This window comes from Indicator indicator, chromosome 16 (genome assembly GCF_027791375.1).
Source record: "Indicator indicator isolate 239-I01 chromosome 16, UM_Iind_1.1, whole genome shotgun sequence".
NCBI classification, from domain to species: Eukaryota; Metazoa; Chordata; class Aves; order Piciformes; family Indicatoridae; genus Indicator; species Indicator indicator.
The window spans coordinates 20,468,112-20,482,012 of NC_072025.1; the positions used below are offsets into that span (position 1 = coordinate 20,468,112).

At 48.5% G+C, this 13,901-nt stretch overlaps 1 protein-coding gene across 1 annotated transcript in view; it reads left to right on the forward strand.

Annotated features, from left to right (window-relative positions):
* The window catches only part of SLCO3A1 (solute carrier organic anion transporter family member 3A1), a 165,274-nt gene that overhangs the window by 118,954 nt on the left and 32,419 nt on the right, over positions 1-13,901 (forward strand). Inside the window, exons 3-4 of the mRNA XM_054388085.1 lie at positions 1,669-1,767; positions 6,370-6,633. Coding sequence (XP_054244060.1) covers positions 1,669-1,767; positions 6,370-6,633 — 363 coding nt within the window. The remainder of the gene's footprint in view (positions 1-1,668; positions 1,768-6,369; positions 6,634-13,901) is intronic.

The following is a 13,901-nucleotide window of genomic DNA, read 5'->3' on the forward strand; positions in this document are numbered from 1 at the left end:
AGTGATGTGATGCCATAATGTAGCTTTGAATTTAGCTGAGATGGGGCAAGGGATGGCAGCTTCTGTCACTGTCCTGACAGCAGCAACTCTTTACTGTGGCTCATATGACCTGACACTCTTTTCTTCCTCCCACCACCTTTGTTTCTCCCTCTTGTTTCTGTGGGTGATAGCTATGAAGGCTTTAGCACTCTGGGTTTCTGCAGGAGTGGCTGGCTGGGGACACCGTTGCTCTGCTCCTAGTTATTAATCCACCACAAACCTGGAGGAATTAGTTTGTGCTCTGCATTTTAAAACTGAAGGTGGAGTTCTTTCTGACCATACCAGCTTACTCTGCTTGGCCAAGCTGTCATCAGCAGGTGCTGCTCACCTTCTGTAGAGGTGGGAGTGTTTTACAGCTCTGATTGTTTCTATAGCTCCTGAGAAGTGCACAGAGAGAAAACTTTGGAATTAGGAGTATCCAGCTAAGGAACTTGGTAGCTGTGATGGTGTGCATTAAGACTGCATCAAGGTGCCAGGCAGCACCCCCAGAGAGGTTTTCAGAGAGATGTCACCATGTATGCCACACTCAGATGTGACTAAGCTCCTGCCTGGGACATTTCTGAAGAGCAGCAACACCAAGTCTGGTGTCAGGACAGGCTGGCACATCACAGACCAAGAGCCCTGAGGTGCTGCCTACCTCAGCAGGCCCACAGCTCCATCAGCAGTGGTCTGCCCCAGAGTGAACAAGCAGGTCTGGCTCTGCTCCATGCTGTTCAGACTTGCCCCTGCTTCCTTCAGAAAGCCAGTTACAAGAATCCTTGGGGAGTTCTTCTTGGCTTTCTGTCCCAAATACAAAGGTACCAAGTATGTTCCTACTGTCTAATTTACAAATGTTTTGTGTTATCTTTGCTGCTTCTTTGTCTGGATTATCCTTGTGTCCCCCTGCCTTTCCACCCCAGATAATTGAGAGCTGGCAGCGTGCCTGTAGCCTTCCTGTTCCAGGGCCAAAATGGGAGTGGGAATAAATACTTCTAAATACTGTATTGAAGCAAATAAGTGATTTACTCATAATAGCTCTTTGCCTAGCAGTACATTGGCAATTCCCTGCAGGTTTTGCAGGAGCAGTGAGCAGCTGTGAGGGGTTGGAAGAGCTGTGTGCCTTGGGGAGTATTTGCAGGGTGGATATAATGGGGAGAAGGGCTTCACAGATTTGGTGGAGTGTTCTGCTCCTGTGAAGGGACTTTATCCAGCAACTTGTGGCAATGCTGCGTTTTCATAGCTTTGCTGGCCCTAAATTCTGAAAATAGCATTGTCTCACAGGCATTTAGTTGGAGGTGGCAAAGGTAGAGACTTCCCCATGGGGAGAAGGCAGGCCTTCTTTATCTTGTGCTTTTGAATAAGGCATCTTTTAAGAGCAGCCAGCTAACCAAAACGCAGCTTAGGTCCACACTCAGCTCAACAGAAATCCTTCAGCATTATCACAGCTGTATCTATTCTTTTTCCTCTAGAGAGATGGAAAAGCAGAAAGCATTCAGGATGCTCTTTGACCTCTCAAGCCTTTGACACGGGCACATGTCCCTGTCTGTTTGTCATCAACAGAGCAATTTTGCAAAACACAAGACAAGCAAAACAACTTGCAATGAATAACCTGAGCCTAGTACTAATTTTCTCTTTTCTCTCCTCTTCTAGGGATCCTGTTTACGATGTTGGTATTTGGACCAGCCTGTGGATTTATCTTGGGCTCCTTTTGTACCAAAATCTATGTGGATGCTGTCTTCATTGACACAAGTAAGGAGAACTGGGTTTGCTTCCAAATCAAATATGCTAATGTATCAGCAGGACAAAAATGCTGATGCTCACAAGCAGCAAAATGCTGCTTGTTTCACTTTGAGTGCCTCTTAGAGGGGGTTTATGACTGGGATTCAAAAGTTTCCAACTCTCTCCATAGATAACAGGTTCAAAGTTGCTAAAATTTGCTCCCTTCCATGGCCTTTTCTGCTGTGAGATAACTCTCAGCCCAGCTGTTAGAGGAACATCTTAAATATCACTGTGACAGGGCACACCAGCTGGCCATGGACATAGTCTTGCCAGGCAAGCTGTGTCCAGAGCATGAGATGAAATCTGAAGAGCTGCCATCCCCAGGACCTGGGAGTGCTGCCCAGGCTCTCTGGTGGGTACACACCAGTAAGACCCATGCTCAGCACCTTCTGCAAATGACTTTCTTTGGATGGACAGGCTCGGTCCCTACTGCATAACTGCTCTTTTGCCGAAGCAGTGCTAGTTATTGCTCACCTGGACTCTGCACTTGGGTTAAAGCAGATTGCTTGCAAACTGACTTTTTGTTCATCAAGAAGGAGCTCTCCGAATTCATGGCCGCCTGCACTACGCGCGCCTGGCCGTTAGAGGGCAGTGTGTGACAGCCTGGCCCTCACTGCTCCCCGAGCCCTTGGTTAGGTTGCAAACCTGAAGTTGCCTCCTGCTCCCTCAGTTCTTCTGAGGCTTTTTCTACAGTTCTCATCTCTAGCTGATCCCATAGGCTCTTATACAGCCACAGGAGTGGTGTCCCCTTTGGGAGTCCATTCTGATTCTGTGATCACAGAATCATAGAATATTAGGGGTTGAAAGGCACCTCAAGAGATCGTCAAGTCCAATCCCACTGCCAGAGCAGGGTCACCTAGGGTAGGTCACACAGGAATGTCTCCAGAGAGCCTCTCTGGTCAGCCTGTTCCAGTGTTTTGTCACCCTCACAGTGAAAAAGTTTTTCCTTTATGTCCACGTGGAACCTGCTCTACTCCAGCTTGCACCCATTGCCCCTTGTCCTGTCGTTGAGCATCACTGAGCAGAGCCTGGGTCTGTCCTGACACTGCCCTGTGCACGTCTTTATCAACAGGAATGAGGTTACCTCTCAGTCTTCTCTTCTCCCAGCTAAAGAGCCCCAGCTCCCTCGGCCTTTCCTCAGCAGGGAGATGTTCCACTCCCATCATCCTCTTTTTGGCTCTGCACTCGACTCTTTGAAGCAGGTCCCTGAGGTCCTTCTTGAACTGAGGGGCCCAGAACTGGGCACAATATTCTAGATGTTGGAAATACATCTTCACAAGATGTATCTGGATGGAGCTGAACCTTGCAGGACTTGGAACAGAACTGTGCAAAACTGGAAAAGTGGTGCTGCCTTTTCTTAGTCTTGTGGCAGCTGAAGAATCTAAATGACATTTGATGAGCAGGAAAGAAGTATCTTTTTTTGAGGGCTGACACTTTGGCCTGTGCCTTAGTCAAACACCACATGGCCCATTTTCCTTCACTGGCTTTAGCAAAGATCACAGATTACCAAGTTGGAAGGGACCTCAAGGATCATCTGATCTAACCTTTAGACAGAGGAACTTCTTTCAATCCTGTTACATATTTAACCATTAAGTATAATTAACTCCAGGACATAAATGTGCAGGAGAAGGTATCTCTTTTCCTTGGAGGTGAAGCTGTGGAACTCCTCACTGTAGGATGTTAAAAGTCTACAAATGGAATAAAAAACAATTGGACAATTTTATAGGAGAAAAAAATTAATATGACACCAAATGTAGCTCAGAAAGCTCCTGAGACACAAATCACCAGAATGTGATCAGGTGTCTGTTGTCATTATTCTTCTGGGTTTTCCTAGGCATCTGCAGCTGGTTACCACCAAATGCAAGATGCTGGCTCAGCTAAAAAAATGGGATGTGATCCAGTCATTTTTAACATAAGACTCTGCTCCATATTTGGAACTCAAAAGAGACAAAAGCAGAAGCACAGAGGAGAATGGTGGTGTGCTATCACTGAGAAGCCTGCAGGGCTTGTGGCTCAGCAGGTCACAGGAAGGGTATAGCACTTTCCAGCTGCAGGTCCAGCTGGCTTTGGCCATGGTCCATTGCTGCTGTGTGAGGGCTGGGGCATGCACAGCCTCCATCTATTTTTGTATGGGAGGGTTTCCACATGGCAGCTGGATCGTCCTTACAGCTTGGAGTGGTGTGAGGAAACCGAGCTCGAAAAGGCTGAGCGCTGTTCTGCTCTCTGTTCCAGGCAGGAGGTGTGGGATGCCAGGGCACACTGCTGTGCTGAGCTCCATACAGGACCTATTTGAAGAAGGGGCTATGAAGAAGACCTTGGTTTATGTGGCTCTTCACATGGTGGTGTTCTCAAGAACCTGGGGAAAAAAAAAAAAAAAGCACTTTAGGCAGGAGGGAATTACGACAGAAAAAAGCAGTCCCTCCAAACCATTGGTTTCCCAGCTTTATATACATTGGAGAGCTATGTGTTATTTTCCTTAAGGGGAAAAGAGTTTCCCTCTGTCTCTGCTTGAGAGACAACTTGATTGCCTCACTTGAGACAGATTTTTCAGCGTGGCAGTAACCAGACAGACATCATGAACAGAGGAGCTTGTCATTCCAGCCACGCAGCCCCACGCCTCCCCTGGGAGTCAGCTCAGGCGCTGGGCACCCTCTGCTGCCTTGCCGATCGAGGCAGCTTTAGGAGCAAAGCTTCTTCTCTCCTGCTGCTTATTTTTATTCCCCCTAAACTGACTCCAGAGCCCCCATTTTCCTTACCTCTGCTGCATGATGGTCTGCAGGATACTGTAGCCTTTTGCTTCCTTTTTCTTCATTTTCTGATGCTTTCTCTGCCCTTCTGAGCCCTCTTGATGCAGTGGGCATGTTTTCCCAGTATCTACAAGTGCTTCATCCTTCACACAGTCACAGCTGACTTTAAACCCCAAATGTTCATCTGTTCTTCACTGAAAAGGGCTGTGAATTCAAAGCATTGACCTCCTGGGGCGGGGGGGGAAGTAAGCTGAGGTGTAGAGGCAATGTTCTTCTGTGTTCTGTTGCTTCTCTGTGCAAGTATTTGCTGGTAGATGCGTCAGCTGTGTGCACATTTGACACACTGGGACAGTGATGTCCAAAATCTTAGTGCCAGCATGAGGGACGCTAGCTGGTGTATGGCAACTTCTTAGAGCTGGCAGAGCCAAAGACATTGGAAAGAAGCTCTGATTGCAGGATGTTGGTGCAGAAGCTGGATGTACCATCTAGTCAAACAAGGTGATCCTTAGAACCTCACTCATCCTTAGGACCTCTTGGATATGAAGGTCATTATACACTGGTGGCTCACATGGTATGGGTGTGGGATGCACGATGGGTCCTCACCTAATGTCTAGGAGCCCCTCACCAGACAACAAAGCCCCAATAACGGACTTCAACATCACAGAATGCATCAGGTTAGAAGGGGCTGTCAAAGTTCATCTTGTCCAGCTCCCCCTGCACTCAGCAGGAACATCTCCAACTAGAGCAGGTTGCCCAGGGCTCCAGCAAGTTTCACCTTGAATGTCTCCAGGGCTGGGGCCTCAACAACATCTCTGGCAAACCTATCCCAGCATCCCCCCACCCTTATCGTGCAGAACTTCCTCCTGACATCCAACCTAAATGTCACAGTCTCACAGTATATCAGAGGTTGGAAGGGACCTCAAGAGATCATCAGGTCCAACCCCCCTGCCAGAGCAGCATCACTTAGAGGAGTCTGCACAGGAATGCATCCACCTGGGTCTTGAAAATCTCCAGAGAAGGAGACTCCACAACCCCCCAGGGCACCCTGTTCCAGGGCTCTGTCACCCACACTGTAAAGAAGTTTCTCCTCATGTTGAGGTGAAATCATCTATGTTCAAGTGTGAACCCATTGTTCCTTGTCCTATCACTGCGTACCACCAAAAGGAGCCTGGCCCCCTCCTCCTGACACCCACCCCTCAGATATTGATAGACATTGATCAGATCCCCTCTCAGTCTTCCCTTCTCCAGACTAAACAGCCCCAGGGCTCTCAGTCTCTCTTCACAGGGGAGATGCTCAAGTCCCCTAAGCATCCTTGTGGCTCTCCCTTGGATTCTCTCCAGCAGGTCTCTGTCTCTCTTGAACTGGGGAGCCCCAAACTGGACACAGGATTGCAGGTGTGGTTTCACCAGGGCAGAGTAGAGAGGTAGAAGAACTTCCCTAGACACCTTTCTTGATGCATCCCAGGATCCCATTGGCTCTCTTGGCCACCAGAGCACATTGTTGTCCCATGCAGAACTTGCTGTCCACCAGCACTCCAAGGTCTTGCTCTGTGGAGCTGCTTTCCAGCAGGGCAGCCTCTAACCTGTCCTGGTGCCTGTTGTTACTTCTCCCCAGATGTAGGACCCTGCACTTGTCCTTATTAAACTTCATGAGGTTTGCCTGCACCCAGCTCTGCAGCCTGTCCAGGTCACGTTGGATATGCCTCCTGCTCCAGTTCCAAACCGTTGCCCCTCGTCCTGTTGTGAAGGGTCCCTCCCTAGCCTGGCTGTGCCGACCCTCGGGAGCATGGCCGAGCCACCCACGGGTGTGTGTGTTCCCTTGCAGGCAAGCTGGACATCACGCCGGACGACCCGCGGTGGATCGGTGCGTGGTGGGGAGGCTTCCTGCTCTGCGGTGCCTTACTCTTCTTCTCGTCCCTGCCCATGTTCGGCTTCCCGCAGGCGCTGCCGCCGCGGCCGGAGCGCACCGGGGAGAGCGAGCAGGCCATGCTCCCCGACAGGGACTGCGACAGGCACAAGCCCAGCAACGGGGTCCTGCGGCACCCCCTGGACGGCGAGAGCAGCACCACCTGCTTCCAGCAGCTGCGAGGTGAGGCCCTGCAGGGAGCTGGGCTAGAGGAGGCTCGGGGTTGGGGGGGACCTTCACAGCATCAGCCAGGTTGGAAGAGATCTCCAAGGTCGTCAAGTCCAACTGGTCACCCAACCCTAACTAATCAACCAGACCATGGCGCTAAGTGCCTCATCCAGGCTTGTCTTAAACACCTCCAGGGACGTCAATCCCTCCACCTCCCTGGGCAGTGCATTCCAATGGAGCTTATCACACTCTGCAGCTACCTGAAGGGAAGTTGGAGTAAGGTGGGGCTCAGGCTCTTCCTCCAGGAAACTTGTGACAAGACAAGAGGGCGTGGCCTGAAGCTGCACCAGGGGAGAGTTAGGTTGGATGTTAGGAAGCACTTCCTCATGGAAAGGGTTATTAGGCACTGGGATGGATTGCCCAGGGAGGTGGTAGAGTCACCATTCCTGGAGATGTTTAAGGAAAGATTGGATGTGGCACTTATTGTCATGGTCTAGTTGATGTGGTGGTGTTAGGTCATAGGCTGGACTGATGATCACAGAATTGTCAGGGATGGAAGGGACCCCAAGGATCATCTAGTGCCAGCTGCCTCCCACGGGTAGGAACACTTTCCACTAGATCAGGTTGTCCAGAGCCACATCCAGCCTGGCTGCAAAAACATCCAGGGATGAGGCTTCCACCACCTCCTGGGCAACCTATTCCAGTGTCTCACCACCCTTATGGTGAAGAACTTCTTCCTAACATCTAATCTAAATCTACCCTCCTTAGCTTGGATCCAGGATCTCGGAGGTCTATTCCAGCCTCAATAATTCTGTGATTCTGTGTATTCTGTGGCAGTCAGCAACAGGCTAACAGCAGGGTGGGTTTTTCAGTTGGTCTCTGATTTGGTCCATCTACCTCTACTCCAGAAAACCCAGTATCCTGCAATCTAAGTCGCTAGCTTCTGATCATCTCTGGCATTGTCCTCGTATTAAAGAGAGGCTTTGTTCCACTTGAAAGGCTTGGTGGGTTTTTTTTTAAACTACAAAGCTTCAGGAATGGATGATAGGCCTCTGGAGTCGATAAAGAAACCTGAAGGGGAACGCAGTTGCCAGAGCAATTTGTGAACTTCTCTCCAGTCTGCTGTCCTGTTCACCTCTGCCTCCTGAAATGGAGAGCAAGGGTGGTTAAAAGAAACTGGGAGCTCCCAGCATGTGAGCTGCAGCTTAGTGCAATCCCAGATACAAAGCAGTGAGTGCTGGGCACCACTACAGCTCCTAAACTGAGAGAGGGAAGAGGCAGACACCAGCCCAGAACAGCAGCAAAGTGTCAGAGCAGAGCATCACTTGTAGCAAATTAGAATAGAAAATTCCACGTCGTGTCCTGCAGTGATGGAAATGGACCTAGCTCTAATTAAGGTCAGCTAAGGATCCAGGATTTTGTGGGAGAGTGTGGGCAGATACCCTTCTGTAGGCTGCACTGGAAAAACCTTCATCTGAGAGCGTTGTTCTGCAGCACTGGTGGCTGCTTCCCACTCTCTGTCGTTGTGGCAGAGCAGGTTTCATTACTGCCTAATGCATTTAGATAAACGAGGACAAAATCACTCCCTCTGCAGTTGCCTTAATTAGGAATTGAATGAGGTGCTGCTGGGAAGGGAAAACAGACTGGAGAGGGGGGAACAACAAAAAAAAGGTGTTTTCTTAAATACAAAAATGTCTTGACTTGTTGATGTGGATGTTCATTAGGGAAGGTCAAAGGTGTGGCGTTTTCACTTGAGATAATTCAGAATAAAGGTAAAGAGAGAAACTGGTTGCAAAGTTGGCAGTGAAATTAATTTCTTTATTGTTTCATCTCTGGTGCAAGGACTTTCTCAAGTTTGAGGCATGGGCTTTTCCCCATGGTATGTCCACCTGGATGATTGTGTGCCTTTTGTCATGGATGCATCACAGCATCTGCTTCGGCCACTGAGTTTTTTTGGAATGGGCACTGGGATGTTTTTGCAGGTTTCCAGACAGAAAAAGTGAAAGCATTTGGCAATGTCCCTGCTGCATGGAGGAGCAGCAGTTATTCCCAAAGATGGTGCTGACCAAGCTGAGTTTCTTGCACACAGGGAGGCCATGGAGGGGTTCCAAGAGCATCTATTGCTCGTTGAAGCAGAGAAATTGAACTGCCACATCCATGTGCTTCAAAGTATTGATTACATCAGGAGGCACCAGGCTTCCACGTTGCAGGTAACGCCATTTCAGATCAGTTGGTGTTCCAGAAGTCTCTGTGTAAGATGGACTTTGAAATACAATTTCCATCACATCAAATAAGACATGGAATGACCTTTTTAGTTATGCTTTTGATCCTGTCACAGACAGCACAGTGTTGGCAGCTGCTACCTCTTTTCAAGTCCCTTGCCACTGCTGTTGCAGTGGGAATATGGTCAAGGGTTGTGTTTGCTGAAGTGCCTGCCTGGAGAGGATGTTCAGGCAAGGGGTGGCAAATGTGCCTCACCATTCCTGGTCAGCATTGCTTAGGTCTGCAGTCTTGCTGTGCATATCCATTATGTTGACAGCAGCTGAAACATGTATATGCATCCTTTTTGTGGTAGGACCTAGTATCTGTTACTTCTTTGTTGATTATATAAAGTTTCCTTTGGGAAAAGTTCAACTGCTTAGCTTTTTCCCTAGGATGAAAAAATGATATACAGTAATTATGTAGAGAGGCTAAAAATGTGTTTGTGCAGAGAGGTTAAAAATATATCTGTGCATTCATAGCCACATCTTCTGTCCTGCCATGGCATGTTTGGGGCTTGTATGTGTTTGTGAAGCTGAATGGCAGAGGATGTACCTGCCATGGTTACAGGATGTACCACATAGAACATGGAGTTGAGGTTGTGGGTGGAAATACTCATTGTGGTGAGTGGAAATACTCATTGTGGTGTGTGTGGTCATAACTCAGACTCCTCTTTAGCAAATGTTGTCTCTGTCTCTGCAGCATGGTCCTGGGCAGGTGTATGCAAGGTGTAAGTCCATATGTGTGTGGAGCTGCAGGATAGTCCATCTCTTGTGCACAGGATGGGGAGGAAGAGTTGTTACCCTGGACTGATCATGTGGACCCACTTTGCATCAGCAGTGCATCCTCAGAGCCTGAACTGAGTCTCTTTTATGGTCATTGCAGGGAGCTGGTGGATTTTTGTTTAAACTGTTGCAGAGCCTGCTGCAAGTTGAGTGGACATGGCAGGAGAAGCAGCAGGGTGGTGTGAGCTGGAAGCATGCTCCCAGCTGCATCATAGCTGTCAGCTAGCAGCACAGCATGCTGGCACCTGGGAGGTTACTCAAGGCACTGCAAGATTTGATTGTAAGAGTGAGATACAGGGCTGGGTGAGATTTCCTTGCCTGCTTCTAGGCTTAGCATACAGAAGAGCTGTGACTAATATAAAAAGAACCTGCTCAAAGTATCAGAAAGTCTTTTTACATCTCTACAAGGTCTAAGCTGGAGGGAGGGCCCAGCTTTTGGGAAGCCACAGCATCTCCTGATGAGGGCTATTTCCATGCTGGGAAAAGAAGCATCCTTAAGAGGAGCTTCAAACTTCAAATGAAGTCTGTGCCTTTGAATGTCAGAAGGTGAAGAGGCCATCAAAGGCAGCAGAGGCAGTGGGTGGCTGCCACAGCAGCTCAGCAGAGTTGTGCTGGCAGGGGCATGATGGCTCAGTCCTGGCAGGTGCTTACCTGTGCTAAACTGGTATATGAATGCTGATTGGTGCTGACCTTACCTGATTGGTATTTCAGTTAAGCAGTGCAGATCCATTTTGGGAGCACAAGGAAATGAAGGCTTAATGGCAGGAGGAGGATGGATAAATGCTGCCATTGCTCTCTCTTTGCTCTTAGCTGGCAGCCTGGCAGGGTTGTTCCAGCCCTGCTCTCTCCCTATGGTCTGTGGAAGCACTGCAGGTGTGAGTTGTAGAAGTCCTTGCTGTCCTGAGGGCATAACTTCACTTTTCTACCTCTGCTCTGGCTTGGGGACCCCTCTGCTATGCAGGGCTGGAGATGATGCTCAGCTGTGTCAGAGCACCTGTGCCCTCTGCTCACATCTGTCCAGCATCTGCCTCTAACCTACCACCTGCTCCAGGTTGTGCTTGGAAATGCTTTGTTAACACCATTTCTTTTTTCATGCAGAAATGTCATTTCTACTGAATTGAATGGCCAGTTCCAATGAAATTTTGTTTCAACATGTTTCCTGTAAGGCTTTATCTTTAGCACTCCTGAAACATTCTGTTCTCAATGCATTTTGTTTAGTAATGATTTAAACCAGAAATTCATTACCTCCTGCCTGTCTGTCTAGTGAGACAGATTAAAAACCTAAAAGGATTGAAATTGATATGGAATCCTTCAGGTTTGGAGAGAAAGGCTCATTCACAAAGATTGAAAAGAAAGCTCACTGTGGAATTAAATGAATTTCAAAACTACAAATTCTCTAGATTTGGAAACATTTTGGTTTATGTCCAGCTTCATTTTCAAGATCATGGGAGAGTTGGGATGTGCAGCTGACAGCTGTCTTGTCTTCTGTTTGTCTCCCTCCTGCTCTCTTTACCAGTCTGCTAAATACCTAGAGAGGGAGCAGCTCTGAATCCTGGATTTCTCTCCCCAAAAGTGCTCTTGGGAAGGAAACATACAATGCTGGGCCAGAAGCTTCCAGCTGTGCAGGGTGAACCTGGGCCATGGAGGGCTTGGAGTCCTCAGGGACTGAGCAGGATTAACAGCTAACATGAGTAGTTTTAAATTCACAGCTCTAACAAGTCATAGTGACAACCTTTTGGAGAGGGCTTCATTTGTACCTTCATTCATGGTCACAGCAGAGTCTTCTGCCCTGATCCAGGCAGATATCATGGCTTTGATTCCTTTTTGGATTTGGGTTTTGGCTCACTACCAACATCTGAAAAGCTTGCTGAGAAATTCTGATCATAGACAAGGGAGTAGAGGCTGGTTATAAAAGGCCCTATCACATCAGATCCTATCAGTCTCCAAGTTTCCTTTGGCTTGGATTTCCTGAGGAAGAGGGCTTTGTGGGCAGATTCTTCTTGACTATTTCCAAACCAACATCCCTGTTATCAGAAGTTTTGATCAATTCAGAAAGACCTTCAGCCTGCACGCTGCTGGGCAGAAGCTGAGCAGCAGCTGAGGTCAGGCAGAGTATGTCTGTCCCCCAAAGAGCCACTGTGCCTTCCTGTGGCCTCCATGATTTGGGTGAGAGAGGTTTATGTCCCCCTCTGAAATCCAGCGAAGGTGGTTGCTGGAGTCAAGATGATCAAGTAGAAGGACTTCCCCTTTTCGTCCATGAGAATGGTGCTGTTGCTTCAAGCTTGTATCTGTCAGGAAGCTTCTTTGACATGGGTATCATACTTTTCCTTCATATCTTTTGTGACTGGATCTTAGGAAGAAGTTCTTCAGTATGGGGGTGGTGAGACTCTGGAAGAGGTTGCCCAGGGAGGTTGTGGATGCCTCCTCCCTGGGGGTGTTCAAGGCCATGTTGGATGAGATCTTGAGCAGCTGAGTCTAGTTGAGAGGCATCCCTGCCCATGGCAGGGAGGTTGGAGCAGATGATCTCTGAGGCCCCTTCCAACCTGAGCCATTCTGTGATTCTGATTTTGCCAAGGCCATGTGGCATATGAGACTCACCTGAGATATCTTTAGCACCTCTTGCCTTACTCCATCTCCTCTTTTACAGGAGCTGCCTCTTTCATGCAGGTTTTTTCTTCTTGCTGCTTGCAGTATTTTCTTCATCCCTTATTCCTCAAGCCAGGTGGAGATTTGCCTTTTGTTTTCTATTCAGATCTGAGGTTTGCTGCCTACATTGCTATCAGGAAGTAGCATTTGGGCTCAACACTACATCTTTTGCCTTTCCCTCGCAGTACTGTCCTAGGTGGACAGGGCTGTAAACCTCCCTCTAATTTATTACTTTGCTTTCTGTGTTCCTCATCTTTACTGCAAATTGAAAACACGTCTCTGTAGGGTGCTCCAACTGGAAAAGGGGGCCTTGGTGATTGTAATGTTCCAAACAATTCATTCCAAGCACCAACGTGATGATTATAGTTTGTCGTTTCTAGAGAGTAGTTAAACCTCATGTAATGAGGTTGCCAATTATCCCTGGGTACTCCCCGATGTTTAGTGACAAATCAAAGCTACTTGGTGTACAGAAATGTGTGTGCTTGTCAAACCTCTGCCCTGTCACCCACAGCAGGAGATAGGGAGGATGCCCTGTGCCTCAGCACAAGGGTTGCTTGGGTTCTTAGAAGGTGGAAGTTGAGGGATCAGTAGGGGTATTGGAGAGCTTTGGGACATCCTGCTTGGTTCTTTTCAACCTCTGGGTGATCCTATCACCAAGGCTGCATGTGGGTAGTCTGAAGAGTTGGGTTTTCAGTGCTTCAGCAGTGAGAAGAGGCTGAGGTTTCTTGCTCTTCTCAGTGCCCTGGGAATTGCTTTTCTGCCACCATTTCTGTGGCACGTCGGGTGCATGGAGTTAAGGATGTTAAATGAGCTGATCCTTCTGAGTGTGCCGTGTGTGATACAGCTCAGGGCTTCTCCAAGTAGATTTTTGGGGCTCTTCTGAATCCAAAAGACCTTTCCCTTCTCCCATGTGGAGAATGGGCTTCAGCCTCAGATTTATAGCTACAAAGTGTTGAGCTAGCCTCTGGGCCACTGTGATGCAGGGTAATGTCTATCATGGGGTTGCTGGGATCAGCTCCAGTGAAGAAGCACCATGCTTGGTTGTTGTGTTCCCCAGGGCTTTACTGTCCCCCATCAAGACATTTCCCATTCCCCCTTCACACCCAGCACCATATGCCAGGCAGCTGAAAGCATGTCACTCTGGTCTACTGAGAGATTTTTAAACTTCACTGCTGACTTTTAATCTTGTTCCCAGAGGTATTTCACCCCAAGAACTGAGACAGATAAGGCAGCAGCAGGTGTCAAATGATTCATCCTAACACGTGGCAGTAGTGAGATGAAAGGATATTCATTTCTATGGGGAGCCTCCTGTCATCTCCCTCAGCAAATGAAAGGGAATGAGCTGGCCCTGCCTGAGGAGATGGTGGAGGCTGCCAGGCATTGTCTCTGCACTCTTTGAGCTGGGTTTGGAGTTATATCCTCCAGCTGGTACAGAACCCTGTTGCAGTAGGTAGTGGTGAAACATACAGTGGCAGACAGGATCTGTCCTGGAAAACTCACACCTGGACACATAGGGAGGAGAAGCAATGATGAAGTGATGGAGCTCACAGCCCAACACTGCCAGGCAAGGCAGTCAGAAGGGCCTCCTCTCCT